Source organism: Nomascus leucogenys, chromosome 10 (genome assembly GCF_006542625.1).
Source record: "Nomascus leucogenys isolate Asia chromosome 10, Asia_NLE_v1, whole genome shotgun sequence".
Lineage (NCBI taxonomy): Eukaryota > Metazoa > Chordata > Mammalia > Primates > Hylobatidae > Nomascus > Nomascus leucogenys.
In genome coordinates this window covers 83,901,951-83,925,113 of record NC_044390.1, presented here as the reverse complement: position 1 = coordinate 83,925,113, position 23,163 = coordinate 83,901,951, and the positions used below count along the sequence as shown (strand labels likewise).

Genomic DNA, 23,163 nt, shown 5'->3' with positions numbered 1-23,163 from the left:
GAGATCTTGCGCGACTAGCCCTTGTCGCTGCGGAGCGGAGGCGGGGCGTAGGGCGGGGTCACGTGGGGCTGCGCGCAAAGCTGCCGGGAGCCGACTGGGCCGCGGGCCGCGGGGCCGGCGCCCTCCTGGAGGGATGGGGCTGCCGGGCGCGTAGGGGCCATGCCGCCCGGGCCCCGGGCCTGCCGCGTTCCGCGCCCCGGCCGCCGCGCCCCGCGTCCGCGCCGGGATGGTGAACCTGGCGGCCATGGTGTGGCGCCGGCTTCTGCGGAAGAGGTGGGTGCTCGCCCTGGTCTTCGGGCTGTCGCTCGTCTACTTCCTCAGCAGCACCTTCAAGCAGGTCAGTGGCCGCCCTTCCCCTCCTCCCCTTCCCTTCTTCCTTCCTTCCTCCCCCTTACTTTACTTTCTCCTTCCTTCCTTACCTTCCTCCCTGTCTTCCTACCCCTTCCCTTCGTTCCTCCTTCCTTCCTTTCTTCCTACCTCTCCTTCCTTACCTTCCTCCTTCCTTCCCTTCTTCCTGCCTCCCTTCCTTCCTTACCTTCCTCCTCCTTCCTTCCTCCTCCTCTCCTTCCTCCCCCTTCCCTTTCTTCTTTCCTCCCTTTCTTCCTCCCCCTTCCCTTCCGTCTTTCTTCCTTCTCTTCCTCCTTCTCTCCTCCTTTCTGTCCCTCTCTCCCTTCCTTCTTCCTTTCCTCCCTCCTTTCTTCCCTGACATCCTCTTTCCTCACTTCGTTCTTCCTTCCCTTCCTTCTTTCTTCCCTAATTCCTTTCTTTCTCCCCTTTCTCCGTTCCTTTCCTTCTTCCTCCCCTTTCTCCATTCCTCCCTACTTCCTTCCTCCCCTTCTCCTTCCATCCTCCTTCCTTTTGTCCCTCTTCCTTCCTCCCTTCTCTTTCCTTACTTCGTTCTTCCTCCGTCCTTCCCTTTCTCCATTCCTTCCTCCTTCCTTCCCTCTCTCCATTCCTTCCTCCTTCCTTCCCTTCCTCCTCCTTTTCGTTACTCCTCGCGTTTGTCCGACCTCCCAGCTTCTGCAGCGGCGCCGCCGGGGCGTCCGGGGGTGGGGAGAGGTGCGCATTCCTGTCCCGGTCTCAGCACGGGTGAGGGACCTGCCCACCGCGTTGGTCCCTGCAGCAGGAAGGGGTTGCTAGGCCAGGGCAGAGCTGGGACTAGAACCCCGAGTTGAGGACCCTTCAGCGGTGGGGACTGCTTTTATGAACACCTTCTGCTTTTCACCTGCCCGGTCCAGAGCTAAGAGAGGGCGTGCATATGCTCGCTTCATCCTCGCGGTAGGCCTGGGAGAGGTGGGGGTTCCCAGTATTACAGTGGGGGAAACCAAGACACAGGTGGCGAGGGTTGGCCAGCGCTGGCATGGGTGCCCTTTTAATTTGGGGGCTCCGTGTCCTCCTGGGTGACTCAAAAGGTCCCACAGTTCCTTTTATGCTTTTTGTGCATAACTTGATTGGTAGAATTCCACCCCTCCAACACACTGCACCCCTTCATTTTTCTTCCATGTGAGAATTTCTGGGAGAAACAGCAAGGAGCTCGGGTGGGGAAATCTTACCCAAAGCATTAATAAGTTTGTCTAGAAGTCCAGGTTGAGTGCTTAGTTGTGTAGAAAGGGTGGTTACACCCCAGAGTGCACCCAGGATAATGGGTTATGCTGTTGTCCTGACATGGTTATAAAAAGCTCTCCTTTTTACTCTCAAAGCTCAAGTGCGTAAATAAAATATATAAATGAATAGAACATTGATAAAACTATGTGGTCACTCTACGTTTGGTGGATTGGCAGGGGAGCTGTGAAAAGGGAAGAATAGGGAATTGTACGTGACCTGCCACCTTAGGCAAACCGGCTGAGTGTTGTAAGTCTCTTTTATTGGCCGGGATGTCTGGGCAATCATGTGAACTACCAGACTTCTGTGACTTGTGTTTTCTGCCACCTCAGACACCTCCTCAACAGTCGCGTGTTGTCCCTTCTCTGTCTTGTGACCCCGAGTGGTGGTGTGCGAGTGGTGGTGTGGGCCAGGACTCCGTCCTCTGCCTTCGTCTCTATCTGACTCAGGTGATCTCTGGGCCATTGTTTAAATACTCAGGTGATCTCTGGAGGTATGCTGTTGATGCCAGTAGTTGATAACAACAGCCTAGATCTGTCCAGAAATCCCCAAATTCTTATATCCAATTGCCTAGTTGATAGCTTTTTTTTTTCAAAATTGTTTTTATTGTGGTAAAATATGACATAAAATTTCCCATCTTTTTTTTTTTTTTTTTTTTTTTTTTTTTTAAAGACTGAGTTTCGCTCTTGTTGCCCAGGCTGGAGTGCAGTGGGGTGACCTCAACTCACCACAACCTCTGCCTCCTGGGTTCAAATGATCCTCCTGCCTCAGCCTTCTTGAGTAGCTGGGATTACAGGCATGCGCCTGTATTTTTAGTAGAAACGGGGTTTCTCCATGTTGGTCATGGATTTTTAGTAGAGACAGGGTTTCGCCATGTTGGCCAGGCTGGTCTCAAACTCCTGACCTCAAGTGATCCACCTGCCTTGGCCTCCCAAAGTGCTGGGATTACAGGCGTCAGCCACCACGCCCAGCCCTATCTTAACCGTTTTTAAAGTGTGCAGTTCAGTGGTATTAAATACATCCTTAACGCTGTGCGACCATCGCCACCATCCATCTCCATAACTCTTGTAGAAACTGAAACTTTATATTCATTAAACAATAACTGTTCGTTTCTCCCTTCCCCCAGCCCCCGGCAACCACCCTTTTACTCTAGTTGATGTTAAATGTGTTCGTGTTTGGACCAACAGAACTCTTGATTCTCTGCTAGCACTTGTTCCTCCATGAGTCTTCCCAGTCTCGCTCAGTGGCATTACTGTTCACCAGGTATTCAAGCCACTTCATTCTTTTTTTCTCCTTTCACTCCCTATATCCACAATATTGGCTCTGCCTCCAGAGTGTATCCTGAATCTGCTCATTTCTTCAAAGTGTCACTGCTGTCACTCTAGGCCAAGCCACTGGCATCTCTCGTCTGGACTATTGCAGTAGCCCAGCTGCAAGTCTCTGCTTCCATTCTTGTCTTCTTCTCTTCCCAGTAGTAGGGGTGATAATCTTTAAAAAGATGGGATCATGGCACTTCCCCAAGTAAAATTCTCAGATAAAACTCAGGATTCTCTTCCAGGATCTCTGCATGGTTGAATCTTTTTTGTCATTTCAAGTCAGACTGTTACTGTTTCAGACCATACCTGGTGACATGCTGTAAATTACTTCAATTCCTTGCTCATAAACCTGCTTTATTTTCTTTGTGGTAGGCATCACAAACTGAACATTTCTTGTTCATTTACTTGCTTATCTGTCTTGCCTCACTCTCTCTTTTAGACTATAATATTCTTGAGAACAGAGACCTTGTCTGTCTTATTCATAGACTCTCCAGCCCCTAGGATACTGCCAGCCACTTCATGGGAATCCAAATATTGATTGAACAAACAAGTGAGTCTTTTTAACTGGGATGAATGTTTCTTTTCAGTCTGGCATACTTCTGCTAACCTTTCACCTCTTGGCTCAGGTGCTATGCACTCTGTCACCTTCCCTGCAACCAACCACCTTTTCACTACCCTGACACATCATCTTCATTTTAAGATTATAGTCATGCGTCGCTCAAGATTCTGAAAAATGCATCTTTAGGTGATTTTGCTACACCCCTGGGCTATGTGGCATAGCCTATTGCTCCTAGGCTCTAAGCCTGTACGGCAGCATGTGACTGTACTGAATACTGTAGGTGATTGCAACACAATGGGAGGTATTTGTGGATCTAAACAGATCTAAACATAGAAAAGGTACAGTAAAAATACTGTATAAAAGATACAAAATGGGCCGGGTGTGGTGGCTCACGCCTGTAATCCTAGCAGTTTGGGAGTCTGAGGCAGGCAGATCACTTGAGGTCAGGAGTTTGAAACCAGCCTGGCCAACATGGCAAAACCCCATCTCTACTACAAATATAAAAATTAGCCAGGCGTGGTGGCACACGCCTGTAATCCCAGCTATGCAGGAGGCTGAGGCAGGAGAGTCGCTTGAACCTGGGAGGTGGAGGTTGCAGTGAGCCGAGATCACGCCACTGCACTCCAGCCTGGGCAACAGAGTGAGACTGTGTTTCAAAAAATATAAGAGTAAAAATAGTACACCCATAAAGAACACTTACCGTGAGTGGAGCTTGCGGGACTGGAAGTTGTTCTGGATGAGTCAGTGAGTGAGTGGTGAGTGAACGTGAAGGCCTAGCACATTACTGTGTACTACTGTCAACTGTCCACACAGGCTGCACTACATTGATTTGAAGATTTTTCTTTAATAATAAGTTAACATTTGCTTACTGTAATGTTTTTACTTTATAAACTTTAATTTTTTTTAACTTTTTGGCTGTTGTATTAACACTTAGCTGAAAACACAAACACATTGTACAGCTGTACAAAAATATTTTTCTTATTTATATCCTTATTCTATATGCTTTTTTTCCCTATTTTTCTATTTTGCTTTATTACTTTTTAAACTTCTTTGTTAAAAACTAAGATGAGGCCGGGTGCAGTGGCTCAGGCCTATAATTCCCAGCACTTTGGGAGGGCCGAGGTGGGCAGATCATGAGGTCAGGAGATCGAGACCATCCTGGCTAACACGGTGAAACCCCGTCTCTACTAAAAATATAAAAAGTTAACCAGGTATGGTGGCACACGCCTGTAGTCCCAGCTACTCGGGAGGCTGAGGCAGGAGAATCGCTTGAACCCGGGAGGCGGAGGTTGCAGTGAGCCGAGCTCGCACCAGTGCACTCCAGCGTGGGCGACAGAGAGAGACTCCGTCTCAAAAAAGAAAAAAACTAAGACGAGCACACACGTTAGCCTAGGCCTTCACAGGGTCAGGATCACCAGTATCCCTGTCTCCCGCTCCACATCCTGCCTTCTTTTGTGTCCTTCAGTGACACTTAAAACGCTTTCTTCAGATAACCTTACAAATTTATTCCCCATCTTTATCACTGTGCTGTATATTTCCCTGACTAGTGGTTGAAGATGAACATCTTACTGGTTTTGGTAATTTGACTGTTCTGCATCTGAAGTGGCCTTATCATGTCCTTTGACCATTTTACTGTTGGATGTCTCTGTCACTTTGTAGGAACTCCTTGTGCTTAGGGCTATTATTTCTTTGTGATGGCTCAGGCTGGGACTCTGATTCAGGGCCACCTGATTTTAAAGCCCACATTCTCAATTTGTAACCATCATGATAGAGGTGAAATGGGTAACATGCAGCCTTGGTTTTGCTTGCATGGTTCTTATTGTTTTTTTTTTTTTTTTTTTTTTTTTTTTTTTTTTTTTTTTTTTTTTTTGGTTGTTTTGCTGAGTGCAGTGGGTTCTTGCAGCTCTCCGGTTCATTTCCTGCTTGGTGGGTGGCGGGGCTTTTTTGTTTTTGTAGAGGGGTTCGTGTTCGATCTCTGTGTCGCCTGGCTCAGTGCTGGTTACGTCAGGGTTTGTTTTTTGAGACAGGGTCTCACTCTGTCACCCAGGCTGGAGTGCAGTGACGCAATCTCAGGTCATCGCAACCTCTTCCTTCCAGGTTCAAGCCATTCTCCTGCTTCAGCCTCCCGAGTAGCTGGGATTACAGGCATGCACCACCACGCCCGGCTAATTTTGTATTTTTAGTAGAGACAGGGTTTTTGCCATGTTGGTCAGGCTGGTCTCGAACTCCTGACCTCAGATGATCTGCCCGCCTCGGCCTCACAAAGTGCTGGGATTACAGGTGTGAGCCACTGTTCCTGGCTGGTATTTTTAAAAATGGGATTAAAAATGTATGAGATTGTATATAAATCCTTTCTTTTGGCTTCTCTTGAAATACCAGGATACTTGTCAGCACTGGGTCTATGTCTGGTCCAGCAGCAGTTGGGGAACTAACTGAGCCAAGCTGCAGTCCTTTAGATCTTGGGATCTGCTCTCCACTCAGTGACTCATTATGTCCCTGCCTGATCTCCTAGGGTAGTAGTTACCAGGGTTGTTCACAAGGAGTTGGTCGTCATCCTCTGGGCGCATGGTGGGATCGGCTCCCACCCTCTTTGAAGGAGGGTGGCTGTGTGGTCTGCGTTGGCTTATACAATGTGAACTGTCACTTACAGGCAGAAGCCGTGGTGACCACAGAGGCCATGTGCTGAGAGGGGGCCTCGTTCAGCCTGAGGGACTAGGATGAGCAGAACCCCTCGGCTTACCCATGTTAGACTTGTAGCATGAGCAGGAAACAATCTTCTGTGAAGCCACTGAGGCTTAGGGTTTTTTTTTAACTTGGTTTTGTTTATTTGTTTGTTTTTGGTACAGGGTCTTGCTCTGTCATCCAGGCTGGGGTGCAGTGGCACCATCATAGCTCTTTGCAGCCTTGAATTCCTAGGCTCAAGGGATCCTCCCACTTCAGCCTCTTGAGTAGTTGGGACTACAGGCGTGCTTAACCATACCCAGCTAATTAATTCATTTATTTTTTTGGTAGATATGGGCCCTCATTATTTTTTCCAGGCTGGTGTCCAACTCCTGGGTTTAAGCAATGGCCTGGCTCAGCCTCCCAGAGTGCTGGAATCATAGGCATGAGCTACTGCACCCAGCCTTTAGTTTTTTATAATAACCTAACCCACTGGGTACCAAAATGTGGTCTGTGGACTCCAGAGGGTCCCTGAGACTCTTTCAGGGGATCTGCAAGGCCAGAATTCTTTTTGGAATAAAGGCAAAATGTTATTTGCTTTTTTCACCTTGTTGACACTTTCACTGATCGTGCAGAAGTCATGGGGGGTCAAGCCAGTACCTTAGCAAGGGTCAAAGCAGTGGCAGCAGACTGTGCTACTAGTTGTATTCTTCATGGCCATACTTGTAGTTTTTTTAAAAAGTACTAATTTCACTTAAGAATAAAGCAGTCAAAATTATTACTTTTGCTAAATTTTGATCCCCAAATACATATCTTTTCTGTAGAATGAAATGGGAAATATGCCTAACAGTACGTTCTGCCTACAGAAATATGATGGGTGTCTTGAGGAAGGGCTTTGGCAATTGAGCTGCAAGCTTAAGTAGCCACTTTTTTTTCATGGAACACTATTTTTTCTTGAAAGAACAACTGATACACTAGTTATTCAGATTTGGGTGTTTGGTAGACATTTTCTTGAAAACGAAGTGAGCTTGTTACTTTACAGAAAACATCTGACATTATTTGCCAATGATAATATTTAAGCTTTCAAGTGAAAATTAGAATTTTGGAAAATGCGTATCTGCTATGCTTAGCTTGTAACTTTCTAACACCTAAAGATTAAATCCCTGGTGATATTAACAAATATGATTTTTTTAGTATTGTATAATGAAAATGTGTCAATTAGAAGATCTGCATAAGATCTGTTCAATGTGCAAGACAGACTCATGGATTTGAACAGTTTATGAAAAATTCATTGATAGGGTTTCAGATGCCACATTGTGCTGAAGGAACTGGGTTTTTTGGTAAGTTTTATTGAGATATAATTCACATATCATACAGTTCACCATTTAAAGTATGTAACGCTGGTTTGTAGTATATTCACAGGCTGGGCATGATGGCTCAGCCTGTAATCCCAGCACTTTGAGAGGCTGAGACGGGTGGATCACCTGAGGTCAGGAGTTTCAGACCAGCCTGGCCAACGTGGTGAAACCTTGTTTCTACTAACAATACAAAAATTAGCTGGGTGTGGTGGTGGGCGCCTGTAATCCCAGCTACTTGGGAGGCTGAGTCAGGAGAATCACTTGAACCTGAGAGGTGGAAGTTGCATTGAGCCAGGATCCACCACTGTACTTCAGCCTGGGTGACAGAGCAAGACTCTGTCTCAAAAAAAAAAATTAAAAAGTAAAAATAAGGCCGGGCGCGGTGGCTCACGCCTGTAATCCCAGCACTTTGGGAGGCTGAGGCGGGCGGATCATGAGGTCAGGAGATTGAGACCAGCCTGGCTAACACGGTGAAACCCCATCTCTACTAAAAATATGAAAAATTAGCCGGGCGTGGTGGCGGGCACCTGTAGTCCCAGCTACTCGGGAGGCTGAGGCAGGAGAATGGTGTGAACCTGGGAGGCGGAGCTTGCAGTGAGCCCAGATTTGTGCCACTGCACTCCAACCTGGGCGACGGAGCGAGACTCTGTCTCAAAAAAAATAAAATAAAAAAAATAAATAAATAAATATAAAAACAAAAATAAAGTAGTATATTCACAAACCAGTAGTTTTAAAACATTTTCATCATCATCTTCCCCCTGCCCCTCAGTCCTAAGCAATCAGTAATCTGCTTTGTTTCTATAGCTTTGCCTATTTTAGATATTTCATATAATTGGCATTCTATAATATGTGGTCTTTTTTGATTGGCGTTTGCATTTAGCATAATGTTTTCAAAGTTCATCCATGTCCTAGCATGTATTAGCACTTCATTTTTATGTCCGAATAATATTCCATCGTGTGCATCTGTCACATTTTGTTTATTCATTCTTTGTTGAGAGACATTTGGGTTGTTTCCACTTTTAGTTATTATGAATAATGCTGTTACAGACATTCATTTACAAGTTTTCATGTGGACATGTTTTAATTTCTCTTGGTATATTCCTAGGAGTGGCATTACTGGGTCAGATGGTAAATCTGTGTTAAACTTTTTGAGGAACTGCACAGCTGTTTTCCAAACTGGCTGCACTGTGTGCAGTGAACTTTTAGGAACCTGCAGTTGTCAAATTCTGGTATAGTATTTAGTGTCAAGTATGCATTAGTATTATCCATAATTTTCTGCAAAAGTTATGAAAGTAGTCCTCCCTTTTCCAACTACACATTTGTGTGGAATAGATTTTCTTGGTGTATTCCAACCCAGACAATATATTGTGACAGATACTGAATATAGAGGTCGCTTCGGAGATTCAGCTGTCTTCCATTAAGGGAGACATTAAAAAGGTTTGCAGAAATACAAAAACGTTGCCCCTCTCCTTACTATTTTTTTAAATGTTTTTTCACAAAAAACTCATGTACTGAATTCATTGTTGTTATTTTTAAATGAATAAAAGCGATCTAAAATAAACATTTTAAGGATTTATGTTTTGATTTTCAATATGGTAAGCATCAATAGCCATAACTCACATAAACCCACATATTGAGGTCTTCAGTAATTTTTAAGATTAGAAAGGGTTCCAGGACCAAAGACTTTGAGCCCCGCTGTCCTGGGTGCTCCGGCAGAGGCGCTCCTGCATGCGTCTGACTTGGCCGCCCCTGCTCAGCTGGCCTCAGTTTGGGTGGTCTTCCACTCCCTAGCTGTGGGCCTTGAGGGAGTTGGGGTTCTTCCTCTGTAAAATGTAGATGGTGAGATGGAGTGTACGGGTCCAGGGTGTGTACCATTGATGGAGAAGACGCCATGAACACTGTGAAGCTCCCTATGCCCCTTAGCTCCGCTGCTGTGAGACTGGAAACTCATGGAGCATATGCGGCAGCTTTTGCCTGGAGAATAGTTGATTATCCTCTCTGCTGCTTTGAATTCCTCTTTTCTTTGGTTTTCATGTTAATTAATGCTTTGAGGGATAACTTAAATTGTAGAGATGGGAGGCAGGAGAAATCAGTGATCATGGTGGGGATGCCATTGAGGGGAGGGTTGGGAATGGTGAATGGTACCAGGTTTCTTGGGTGCATTTATTTAACAAATAACACCAACTGTGTGCCGGGCACTGTTCTGCTGGATGGCAGAGACAGAGTGGGCAAAGCAGATGACGTCTCTCCCCTCCAAGAGCCTATATTCCACTAACGGGTAAGGAGGAGAGATAGTAAATAAGCAAAGTGATTTCAGATAATGATGTATGTTACGAAGAAAACAAAACAGGATGACATGATCTAGTGGCAGGGCGGGCCTAACTATGAGAGGCATTTGACCTGAGATTAAACAAGTTCCAATCTTGGGAGTCAGAAGGGTCCTTAGAGTTCCTCTCGTGTAACCAGATGTTCTCGTATGTGTTCAAGTGATGCAGCTCCTGAGAGTCTCAGGGCTGTTTGCATAACTCCTTGAAAATATATGAACATGTTCAGCCTTAAAGGAGCTAAGTGTGTAAATTGGTGCCAAGTTAGATACTGTCTAGAGTGAAGTATATATCATATGAGAGTTGCTAATTTGGTGGGGATTTTTTTGTTTTGCACTGATTAAGATATATATATAGCAGAACGTTTGTCTCGTATTGCACAGAGTAGAGGAGGGGAACAGTTACCCATAATCTCACTAACCAGAGGCATCCACTGTTCATATTTGGGCATATTTTCTTCCTGCCATTTTTCATCCTTCTTGTTTGTGTAGTTGAGGCATACTGTTTCTTCAGTTAACATATACGCATTTCCCTATCTTTAAAAGCTCTTTAGAAATATGATTTTTATAACTAAAAATTTCCATTATCAGGCTGCATTTAACCATTTCCCAAATACTAGACATTTGTAGTACCCTCTGGCCTTTCTCCCCCTCCCCTCTTTTTTTGAGGTTCATAAGTAAGTCTCTCCTAATGACAAGAGTGCCTTATGTTTCCGTGCTTTACTGCTTACATGGGACATTTATCTCACTTGACCTGTGATAACTCCTGAAAAGTACACAGCACAGTTATGAATACAGCCCTTCTGAAGTCAGACACAAAGCAACACATTAGTAATCACAGTGTGTTTCTATAGCTCTTTACAATTAGGAAGAAAGCCCTCATGTACTTTTGGCTCCTGCTCTTTTCTTTGTACCTAGTGCACCCCATGTGGACATGTGTCACAGCATCTGCAGTGCCTGATTGCACTGATGTATGGACATACCCCTTTCTCAACAGCTCTGAGGCTCTTCGAATACAGAACCGGACTGCCGTTCATCTCTGCATCCTTAGCATTCTGTAAGAACTAGATACCTTTGAATGAATTTCGAATGAAAAAAATATAAATATGAAGAAAAGCTTAAAATTGAGACAACCTAATAGGGTAGGTGAAACAGTTCAGGAAAGGTAGAAAGCTCCCTATCCTGTGAAGGAATGTCCTCAGCACCCTTTGCAAGACTGGGCCTTCAAAAAAGCAAACATTGCTAAGTCATTTCTGCCACATGCTTTCACTGGCCTTTTGGCAAGGTCTTGAATATTCATGTTTGGAAATGCATTGAAGTGCTGGGAGAATTGCTTTCCTGTTTACCAGGAATGTCATGATGTGGCAGGGGTCCTTCTGGGATGCACTTGACCGTGAACTCTTGTTTTCTTTCAGAAGAACAACAGGATAGCGTGGGAGCAATGTTAAGAGCACTTTTAACCTTGTCATAAAATCCAGTTTACTGTACTTTGACCAAGCTCTTAATAGTCTTTATGGCTATTAATATATCTAGGGTAGCATTTGCAGCTCAGTTTAGTTTGCACATAGCTTGATGATGCAGTTAACTGATAGGGTCCCAGTAGAGCAGAAGAGTATGAATTTACAGGTAGTTAAGCAGCATGCACCTAAGTGATTTGTCCCATACTCCCAAGGCTCCTGCACTTAGCTCCTGTTCTTGCAATAACTGAGGAATACAAATGTTGTTTTTGTGTAACCCGCCCTGGTCCTGCTAGTACCAATTCTTGGAAACAAAAGGGAGGGGGCAGAATAGAAATTAAAGCTACCTTGAAAGACGGTAAATTAAAGAACAAAATCCAGTACTAGTGGGGTTGTGGTCAAATTGTAAACACTGTTATTTAAATGCTGGTACCATTACAGATGGTAGATATAATGTGGGACATTATTTGGCACTACATAGCATTTTACTACAAGTTGTTCAAGAGAATTGTTTTAAAAGCTCCACATTTTATTGCAGTATTATCTATGGTAACAAAAACCTGGGTCTAATGTTGATCTATAGAGGATGTGTTTACTAAATGATGGCACATCAACATGATGGATTATTAGATAGCCTTGAAAATGTGATTATCAAGATAATGTAGGGACTTGGAAATGTTTTACCATCCAATTAGTGTCAAGAAGAGCTGAATGCAAAACATCCTAATTTGTATAAATGTTGAGGTCAAAAGCTAGAAGTTAATATGCAAAAACAAATAGAATTTATTTAAGTTGATGGGATTATGGACAATTTTTGCTTTTAATGTTGCTAATCGTGTTTTTAAAACAATTTTTTGAATAATTAGAGATTTACAGAAAGGTTCTTTTTTTTTTTTTGAGACGGAGTCTCTGTCCCCCAGGCTGGAGTGCAGTGGTGCAATCTCGGCTCACTGCAAGCTCCGCCTCCCGGGTTCACGCCATTCTCCTGCCTCAGCCTCCTGCGTAGCTGGGACTACAGGCACCTGCCACCATGCCCAGCTAGTTTTTTTTTGTATTTTTAGTAGAGACGGGGTTTCAGTGTGTTAGCCAGGATGGTCTCGATCTCCTGACCTCATGATCCGCCCGCCTCGGCCTCCCAAAGTGCTGGGATTACAGGCGCGAGCCACAGCACCCGGCCAGAAAAGTTCTAAGTATAATAGAAAGTTCCACAGAATCTTTACTTAATTTCCTTCTGTTAATAATCCTGTTTTTAATGTTATCACTTCATTTTTAATTAAAAAGAATATTCCCAAGATGATTAAAGATAATTCTAATAACCACATATGTCCCTCCCAAGTTAATAGTCTATAGTATAGTAGTTCCCCCTTATCTGTTCTGAGACCCTCAGTGGATGCCTGAAACCGCAGCTAGTACCAAACCCTATCCATACTGTTTTTCAACCTGGTAACTGAGTGACTACTAAGTAACTAACATGGATATGCTGGATAAAGGAATGATGCACAGCCCGGGCGGGACGGAATGGGATGGCTTGAGGTTGCACCATGCTACTTAGAACAGTGCTCAGTTTAAAACTTAGGAACTGTTAACTTCTGCAGTTTTTCATTTAGTATTTTTGGACCACAGTTAACGGCGAGTAACTGTTAAACTTCAGAAAGTAAAACCATGGGTAAGAGAGACTACTGTATATCTTTCCATACCATTATCTTAGCTCTTACAAACCTATATGTGCATATTATCATAATTATTATCATAATATGTGTGATAGGCACATTATTCTGCAACTTGCTTTTTCCCTGGATAATACGCTATAGTCATGCAGTGGTCTGCAACCCTGTCTATGTATTAAAATCATCTATAGGTATTTTAAAAATACTGATTCCCAGGTCTCCACAGATTTTTCCTGCCCATAGGTGGGCTTAGGAATCAGAATTTGTTTTTATGCTCCCTACGTTAATCTAATGTGCAAAAGTCAGGTTGTAGAGCTGCTACTCTAGTTAAATAGCTATCAGTCGTATCTAAGTTTGGTTGTAACAGTATTGTTATACCAGCGTTCATTCAGTCATTTCTCTGTTATTGGGGTTTCAGGGGTTTTGTTTGTTTGTTTGTTTGTTTTTGAGATAGAGTTTTGCTCTTGTTGCCCAGGCTGGAGTACAGTGGTGTGATCTCGGCTCACTGAAACCTTTACCTTCTGGGTTCATGCAATTCTACCACCACGCCCAGCTAATTTTTGTATTTTTAGTAGAGATGGGGTTTCACCATCTTGGCCAGCCTGGTCTTCAACTCCTGACCTTAGGTGATCCACCGGCCTTGGCCTCCCAAAGTTCTGGGATTACAGGCATGAGCCACCACGCCCAGCAGGTTTCAGGTTTTTTATACCATCAAAACGATCACGTAGTAAACATCCCTGTATTTCCCTATACATTGGTGTTTTCCATAGCACAGACCTGAGTTTCCTGGGCCAAAGTGTATGTAGATAAATATTTTTAAAATACGAATAGATCTTCCCAGATTACTTTCCTAGATAAATTTTAGTAATGATAAAGATCTTTACCATTTTTTAAGTATATAAGCTTCTTCATCAAATTTTCAAGATTAGTCCCTTTTGCTTAAAAAGCGACACATGGCAGGTTATTTTTAAAGGTAAAAGCCACAGAACTCTGTTAGAATAGTGAATGTTTCAAGTCCATAAAAAGCCTTTAGGAGGGAGTCCTATCATTGTTTTGTTATCCAGTAGTCCACTGAAGCATGCCGAAGAGGCCATCTCAAGCTCAGCTTGTTTTCTAGCACTTAGGCAGCTTCCTCCTTAGTTTTTTTTAACAGTATAGAAAAGATTATAACAGTATAGAAAACAGTATAGAAAAGGCAGTTTTGAAAGCTGGCTCCTGTGGGACATAGCTTCAAGGCCAGAAGAGATGATCTTCAACTCTTGACTCCAGGGCAACTCTTCCAATTGCTTGTCCGGGTAGAGGGCCGGCCGGCCTGGGTGTGTTCCATAGCAGGTTACCTACTCAGTGGTCCTTCACAGAAGAAATTCGCAAGTTGACATGCTTCATTTTGCTCCTAAAATCAACCTCCTAATTCACATTTTCCCAAACATCTTCCACCAAAGTACCTGTGTCTGCAAATGAAAGGGATTTTGTGCTCTACATGTCTGAGATGAGAGTCACAAAAGTTTCTTCTGCTCTTTAAAAAGTGTATTCACATTTTAAGTTCTGTTCCACAATGTATTTGTTTTAATATGAAAAATATTTTAAATTACTTGCCATCAGAAAGAAAAAGTCCAAAACTTTTCCTCTCCAATTTTTTCATAAAATTAACAATTTTATACACATTTATGAAGCGCACGTCATCCAGGGGCCACACATGTAAGTATGACAGTTTCGAAGCATAGCGCTAGCTTATTACTTTTTCCTATAGGTTTATTTTATGACTTTGACTCAGGCTTTGCTTATACCAGGAGAGTGCAGATTCCAGTAGTGTAAGTCTTTTATAGTATTTCTGTCCTCTTACTGTAGTTTCTATGAAAAACTGGTGAAATTGTAAGAAAGGATACTGGATACTTAACCTTCTCACTTATGGTTTCTTTGCAGGAGGAGAGGGCAGTGAGAGATAGGAATCTCCTCCAGGTTCATGACCATAATCAGCCCATCCCGTGGAAAGTGCAGTTTAACTTGGGCAATAGCAGTCGTCCGAGCAATCAGTGCCGCAACTCCATTCAAGGGAAGCACCTCATCACGGATGAACTCGGTGAGGCTGGCTTCCCTTCCTCTCCAGGTGGTCAGGAGCGTAGACTGGTTGGGCCATTCATAGGGTTTTTGTTTTAATAGGGATTCCTCTGCAACGCATTTTCCCTCCTTGCTCATTTTCAACATTCCCCAGGTTTTTGTCTTCTACACCCCACTCATCATTCAAGGTTCCCTTCAACATCGGAGAAGCTTGTTTTGATAACTCTAACTCTTAAAAGTTCCTTCTGCCTACAACTTACAGCATGAGCACTATGTCATGCATCAGTCCCCAGGCCCCTTCTGACAGTCTCTCCCCAGCCTCACTATTTCCCCATCTTGCCAATCGTTTTTTCTCATTGCGAGGGTGAACTCTAGGATGAGCTCAGTTTTCCTTCTTGGTAACCTGAGTAAAATTCACATTGTGTTGACACTCAAGAAGTGTACTTGTTGACTGACCAGAATGCATTCCCAACTCAGCAGTGATGCCAGTGACAAGCTATATTTTTAAGATCACATTGAAAAAGCAAATCATACTGAAAATAATGTGGGTTTTGTTTTTTAATAAGCAGAGTGAAGTTTAGCAAAGGGAAGTTACTTCCACAAGATGACATAGTCAGTAGGCAGACATTGACTTGGAGTTCAGGGCTTCTTATAGGATGTGTGACATTCAGTGAGAAAACATGAAATCTTACACTCTCACTTTAATGTTTTAGCGCTGGGTTGTGAGCACAGTTTGTCATCTTTTATCATAGCTAGTGAAAGAATATTCTTTTGATTAATTTGGGTGAGACAGAGACTCTCGGACTCTTTGAGTAAAAAATTCCAGGAATGAATGAATGAATCAATCAATTAATAAAAATCCAAGAGCTATAGGTTTTATTTTTCTCCATGAATATGGGTGAAGTAAGTAGTTTAGTAAAGAAAGCATGTAAGAACTTATGCCTCTTAGCAAGTAGATGCCGCTGTGAATATTGCCGGGGTAACACATTATTAAATAAGATCATTTGCATTTACAAACTTTTCAAAGGCTGGAAGTTAATTTTCAAGGCAATAGCAACACAGTATGAGGTTGTGATCTTACAGGACTCCTTGTTGGAGATAACGTTTGAGTTAGTAGATGTCTGATACAAGATGAGAGTTCTTGATGAGCTTGCTTTCACGAAGCTAGAAAGAGCTGCATTTCAAGGCTGAATACTGTAAGTTGGCAGTGGGGAAAAAAAGGATGCCTGAGATGCTGACACTTACAAGATGAAGAGTAAAGGGCAGAAAGAGAATTTCAACTGGCAGAGTTTAGGTCACATTATATAGAGTTGCTATATGTTTATTATTTTGAGCAGAATTTTGAGGAAAATGCTAACTTATTTACATTTTGTATTTGTTTCTAGTCCCTGTAAAGAAAATGAGTAGAAATAGGAAGAATCCCAAGAAACATTTACTATAGCATTAGAATCATCCTGTCTTAATTTAGAAGACAGAATAACATAAACAACTACCACAAAAGGCACCGATTCCCAAGTATCCGGAACCCGGTTCTCTATAGACCTCATTTGCCCAAGTCTTAAGTGAGGGCCCTTTTAGTTTCTTCATTACTGTTGTTCTACTGGTGCCTCCTGCGTTTGAACAGACTTTGTTTTCTAAAGTAGTTTCTGAAAACAACCTTATACTTCAGCAAGTCTCCTTCTCTGAGGATGAAGAAGCCGGGGCGTTTGGAATGCAGCGATGTGGGGAGCAGCTGCTCTGCACCTGTGGGCCTGAACGTGCACCTGGGAGCTCATGTGTGCACCTGGGACTTTCCTCAGAGCCAGTGGTGGCCCTTATGGACCTTTGCTTACATTTTTCTGTCCCATTCCCAGAAGGATGTAGAGAAATGTCTGTTCAGCAGCTCTGAACAATACATTAGCTTTTGTAAGGAGATTTTTTTCTCTAAAGTTGGGCATGAATGGGCTGCGTTGGAGGGGGATGTGTATATAGATGATGAGATTTATAAGAAGTTGAGGGGGGCAGATTAGGAGGTTTTTTCTTTCTTGAGTATTAGAGAACTGCATTCCCAAAGGCCAAGGGGCGATTGAGTCCGTGGCATGTACACGTACAAATCAGTTTGTAAGGGTTAGATGTGAATATTTCTATTTTTATAATCCTCCACATTACTCAGTAAGCAGCAAGCATCTGAAAGATATTTGTAAAGAGTGGTTTGTTTGTTAAATCTAGAAGGACCTCACTTTTGTGAATCAGTGCCTCGGTTTTTTCTGTTTTAAACTTTTTGTTCAAAAAAGAATGACATTTTTCTTCAGGCACAGATGAGACGTTGGCTTGCATAGGTTAGAATAGGAGAACGTAGCTGTAGCTTGACCTGGTGATGAAATCAAACATGTGCCAGCCGACTAGACAGTAGGTGTAGGTAGGTTCCGACGTGTAGCCTGGCGATAACAGGGGCGTGCCCGCTTCCTGGAAACGACTGCCTGGGGAAAGCAAGCCCCACTCACATGATGTCCAGTTTCCAGCCCTTCGGTGCTTAGGATGATGCCCCAGACTCCAGCTTCTGTCTCTGTGTACTTCCACTGCTGCTTCATGGTCATCCCTGGTAGGGAGGTGGCAAGGCAGCTGGTTTTATGCTAAGGTTGGTCTCTGACTTTCAGGCTACGTTTGCGAGAGGAAGGATTTGCTGGTAAATGGCTGCTGTAACGTCAACGTCCCTAGCACGAAGCAGTACTGCTGTGATGGCTGCTGGCCCAACGGCTGCTGCAGCGCCTATGAGTACTGTGTCTCCTGCTGCCTGCAGCCCAACAAGGTATGGGGAGTTGCTCCTGGTTCTGCGGCTCCTTTTTTCTTTTGGCCTTTGTTTTATGATGAGCATTAGGCTCTTCATGTGAGGTTCCTCTGAAAATAAAACTTAGAAAGGAACTTTGTAGGTGTCAAAAATTGCTGCACAATAGCTTTTATCTAAGGAAAGGAGGTGGTTCCCAGTTGCTTGAATGGTTCTTTTGCAGAATGGACCATTGTATTGCTAATCACATATCTAATGAATAAGATACCCAGGGTGCTTTGGCATGCACGTGTGTGCACGCATGTGTCCTTTCCCCTCCCTCCTTTTCTCCTCCTCTTCCCCCCTTCCCTGTATCAGCATTCTCTTAGTTTAGGAGAGATAGCCAAGGTCACCTTGTGCTGGCTTAGGTAATTTATTACAGGCACTAACTTTTGTTTCCATAGCAACTTCTCCTGGAGCGCTTCCTCAACCGGGCAGCTGTGGCATTCCAGAACCTCTTCATGGCAGTTGAAGATCACTTTGAGTTGTGCCTGGCCAAATGCAGGACCTCATCCCAGGTCAGAAGCTGTGATGTCTCTAGCTGTGGGATGGCAGCTGATGGGTTAGAAGGAAACTAGAAAATACATACTGTCGATCCTTTTGGTGGGGTGGTAATGGAGAAGAGACTCAAATGAAGCCGTGTCATGCTTTGTTTGGTGTGATGATAGTATTTAAAATGTCAGCGTGAGATTTATACAAGTTAGGGGGGGTGAAGCATTTATATTAATCAAGGTCTAATCAACTGGCATCTCTTCTATGTGGTTGGTACATTTGTTCCTTAAGTGGAAGCTTAAAATTATTTTTAAGTCTGGTGGAGTCCTAATAGTCCAGCTCCTAAGAGAAGGTCCTCCTCCTTGTCTTTGAAATTTGACTAAGGCTTTCCAGTAACCACTTGTTTAGAGTAAGTAGCAATTTGTTCTGGGATGGAGTTGCTGTTTATTTTAGGATTCAAGGGGATGAGGCAGGTGAATGTTTAAAAATACATGAAGAAATCTGTAGGCTGTCAGGCTCTCAATACATATTAGCATGCTGTCATTAAATGCTTCGCTCTTTGGGCATTAAATATTATTGCACCTGCTGCCGAAAGCGTCTGAAAGTCTTTTGCCTTTTCATCACTGTCTCCTCGGCTCTCAGCTATTGTGGTTGGGCAGTTGTCGTAGCTCTCTTTGTAAAATCACCAGACATGTTTATTATACAAGCACACTTCTTCTGGCTCCTATTCATGGTGTCTCTAAGATTTTACTGGCTTCATCTGAGATAACGGACTCATTTGTCATTCTCCAAAGCTCTTGTACCCTTTGCCAGATTTCTGTAGTCCACCTTTGGATTTTATGCCCCTTCTCATGTCTCTGGTTTGTTCTGCGAGCATTCAGTATCACTGGGTAAATGTTTCAGGGATTATAATGAGCATTTGAAAACATTAAGAAATTCCTGATGGTCTTGTTTTGCTTGAAGAGCTTTCCACTTGAATGAGCTTTAAAGGAAATGAGGAGGAAGGCTGAACACGTGACTCATTTTGATTCAGATTCCCTCTCATTCTGAGAAACGCTAGAAAAGGCGAAGTATTTTCTTTCCTTCACTGATAAAACACAGGAATTATTTCCAGTCTTCAGTGAAGCTACTATACTTTTGGACTTGGTCTTTTTACCATAAAAAGATTTCCCAATTGCCATTTGATTTGTTTTGATAAAAGTATCCCAAGAAAGAGAAGATTTGGCTATATGTCTGTTAAATTGGATGAATATTTACAAGTTTGTTGCTTAGCATTGGTCTTGGACTAATTAATGAATTCTAGACTAGCCAGAAACCCAAGTTGCTTGTATGAAAACAAATTGCTGAAAAATTAGCCATCAGGAATGATTGTCTGCTTTAAATCACACTTCCAGTTTGCTTAGCCAAATGAGGCTTGCATGGTATTGTAGGATTTGGCTCATGCACCAAATTTTTAGGTACATAAACTTTATGAAAGCAATTTAAAATGCATCTCCTTAATGTCTCTGCAGGGTTCCTTACGGGAACTGAGTGAAGCACAGGATCAGGTGCAAAACACCCATTGGATCTTAGATTGTTTCCAGTAATTTGAGAAAAAGTAGTTGTCTTGAGTCACCAGGTCACAGCAAAGTTATTTAAAAACTCACTGGTGTACATAAAAAGAAACAGTCCCACAGTGATGTTATGTCCGTGTTCATGCTCTTCATTGGCATTCTGGATTGAGCATTCTTCTTTGTTCCAGAAAGTGCCTTGGAGCCTTTAGTGACATTTGGAGATGGACTCGGCCAGCCCCCTGCAGGGAGAGTCTGACAGTCCCGATCCACTCTCATTCTTCCGAGAGGGAGGTGTGTGAAGCTGTGCTCGCTCTCACCGCGCTCTTATCTTCCTTTTGCCAACAGAGCGTGCAGCATGAGAACACCTACCGGGACCCCATAGCGAAGTATTGCTATGGAGAAAGCCCGCCCGAGCTCTTCCCTGCTTGACGGGTGCAGCGGACTTGCTCCAGCCTGGGTGAGGAGGCCTCGCTGAAGAACTTGCCTCCTGGGACCCAGCTTCAGCCAAAGGGCCAGGCTGCAGGAAGAAGACAAAGGCAGCGCGAGGAAACCTTGGCTTTGACCACTTCTTGTGTTGTCATCTTTGGCTTCGCTCACCACCCGGGCTTACCAGATGGAACTCTTCTGTAAAGCAGCTTGGCCCCTCCAGCCAGTCCCATTCGGGAAAGATGAAACCGGAGGCCGGGCTCGCGGTGGTGGTGGAATTCTTGGATGACTTAGCCCTGGGACCGGCACAGGGACCTGTGACTTATGTTCGTCGGGGGCCGGTGTTACTTCCAGTTTTGATCCAGGCCCTTTCACTGTAAAATTATTTATTGGATTCCTTTGGAGTAATGGGAACATTCTAATGTTTTATGTAGGAAAATGCCTTGCCATTCTAGTTGAATATGTTCAAGGAAATTATTTTTGTTGTTGTTCTGTGTTCTCGAGTTTCAGGAGTTAAATCATTCTTCCACCCAGATAAAACATTTGCTCTTTTAGGACGTGAATATTCTCTCTAGGCAGTTATTTTTGTTTGTATTTCGACTGTATCAAGCATAGGCCCTGAACATGACCTGTTAGCCATATCCTGACGTGTAAAATTATCTAAAAACTCAGACACTCTTCCATTCTAATCTAACTGCAAGATTTCTAACAGTGGGCACCGTGTGCCTGCCCTCAGGTTATTTTCCAGTGGCAGTCAAATGTGCTCATATACCCTATGGAGAGCACTGTGTTAGCAGAAATCTAATTTCTCTTCCTGGAGGAATTTGTTCTCATTTCTTTTGCCACTTAAAATTAACTGTGGGCTACTCAGCCAGGGACAGTGGGAGCCTCAGGAAGGTCAGAGGCAACCTCCTCCCCTGTTCTGTCAATAGAAACCCAATGTTGAGGCAATTCCTAAACAGATGCACCTCACAGCTTGCTGTATGTGTTTATTCTTTATTGCTTTCAGCTTTGGGGCTGTAACAGGTACAAATATTTGGTTTCCCTATGATTTATAGAGAAGAAGAAGAAACCCAGCTTTCTATCAGAGCACTGCAAGAGAAGAGTCTTACACCTGCCCTCAGTGGGAGATGAGAATGGTCATTATGACTTAGAGAATGCTACACATGTAGGTTGCTGTTGTGTCCTGAATCCACAGGCATAAAGCACTCCCCATTTTTCCTGCTGTAACACAGATTCTCCGGCTCAAGGTCTAGAATATTTGATCCTAAGATCAAGACATTATGCCCTTCGAATAGTACTGCTCTTTGGTTTCAGGAGTCACATGAACACACAACTCTCCTATATTCCTTCCGGAACCTCAAGATTGAGCAAGGTCTTTGTAATTTTTTTGGTTCACATTATTGACCTGGGAGCAAGGTGCTAATTCTGTGGTCAGTATTCAACGTTTTTTTCAGTGGAGCTTCTTCTTGGGGCCATATTTGCCTTCCAGTACATTCCTGCAATATGTAGTGGTGATTTTCCTTAACTTCCTCCTACTACCTCTTATACTCATCTCCCAAAATTATTTGCCTCCCTTAAATAAGTTTTCCTAGAGGGTAAGCTGGTCAGGCAATTTTAAAAATATTAGATCCCAAGGAATCTATTCCGTTTGCATTGGACTTCTCCGATTCCATGTGTTTGCAGCAGGACTACATCGAACTCTGATGTGACAGATTGTGGCATGTCTGCATGTCTCATCCATCTATTGTTTTTGGTAACTCAGTTTGGAATTTCAGTGTCTGTCTTCCCTGGGTTGACATTGGAATCAGCCCCTCCTTTGAGCTTATTTTAACTCTTGAGCAACATAACATAGATTTAATGTGAACAGTTTATACCAAAGGGCAGCCTGTGCCTATTTACGGATCCTCTCTGACTTTGTACTTGAAGAGTGCATTTTACATTTCCAGTGCTTTCACAAACAGGAACCCCAACCTTACGATGGAGAATTAAGCTTGCTTGTATTTCCACTTTGTGGATGAGGAAATATGAGAGGTGGAGTAACTTCCTGGGTCCCCACTGAGATTTAGTGACAGATCCCAAACAAGAACTTCATCTCTGACTCTAGGTCTAGTCCTCTTCCCACTGTCTTTTGCCAGCTCCAGCCCTGACACTGTGGGTGTCTCCCCTGAGAGCAGATACATTTCAATTGTCCAGGTCAAAAGAGGGGCGAGGCGGCATAAACACCCAAATTAGGTGGAGGATCCAAAGGTCATTTTCATTTGGCTGTGGAATATGTTTTTTGTACTTCAGTCAGCTAGGGGTGTGTTCACTGTTTTTGGAAATTCACAGCGCTTGAGCCTCCATAATGAAGCCGGGCTGCAGAGCACCTGGCACGTGCTCCAGGCTCCCAGCTCCCAGCCTAGGACCTCTCCCTGCCCTCCACTCTGGTTGGTTTGTGGTTCCCTCGACCGAGGGTTTCTAGAATCAGGGACCTTGTCTAAGTTTTGTTTGCCCAGAGCCCAACAAAGTGTGTGATACACATTGGGAGTTTAGGAGATCACAAAAGGGATGAAAACACCTTTAGAAAAAATTTCATTGGTGGGGCGCGGTGGCTTATGCCTGTAATCCCAGCACTTTGGGAGGCCGAGGCGGGTGGATCACCTGAAGGCAGGAGTTCAGACCAGCCTGACCAATACGGTGAAACCCCATCTATACAAAAAATACAAAAATTAGCCGGGTGTGGGGGCGTGTGCTTGTAGTCGTGAGACTGTCTCAAAAAAAAAGAAAAAAATGTTATCGATAAGTGAGTGTTTTCGGCTCAAGGGAATTGAGTCATACGGCGCATCTCCCCCAGTTCTGCATCTTATTTGCTGCGCTTGCTGGAGTTGTAAAGATTGGTCCTAACA

At 43.6% G+C, this 23,163-nt stretch overlaps 1 protein-coding gene across 3 annotated transcripts; it reads left to right on the top strand.

Moving 5' to 3' along the window:
- Positions 1-26: 26 nt before the first annotated feature.
- C10H12orf49 (chromosome 10 C12orf49 homolog) lies at positions 27-22,301 on the top strand. Of its 3 annotated transcripts, XM_030821468.1 has the most exons (5): positions 27-337; positions 14,867-15,023; positions 17,638-17,789; positions 18,209-18,322; positions 20,195-22,301. In XM_030821468.1, the coding sequence occupies exons 1-5, from the start codon at positions 227-229 to the stop codon at positions 20,276-20,278; spliced, it is 618 nt and encodes a 205-aa protein (XP_030677328.1). In that variant the 5' UTR covers positions 27-226; the 3' UTR covers positions 20,279-22,301. The 3 variants fall into 3 exon arrangements, with proteins under 3 accessions (XP_030677328.1, XP_030677329.1, XP_030677330.1); XM_030821469.1 differs by lacking the exon at positions 14,867-15,023 and having other exon boundaries at positions 53-337; XM_030821470.1 differs by lacking the exons at positions 14,867-15,023; positions 17,638-17,789; positions 18,209-18,322 and having other exon boundaries at positions 53-337.
- The last annotated feature ends 862 nt before the right edge of the window (positions 22,302-23,163 follow it).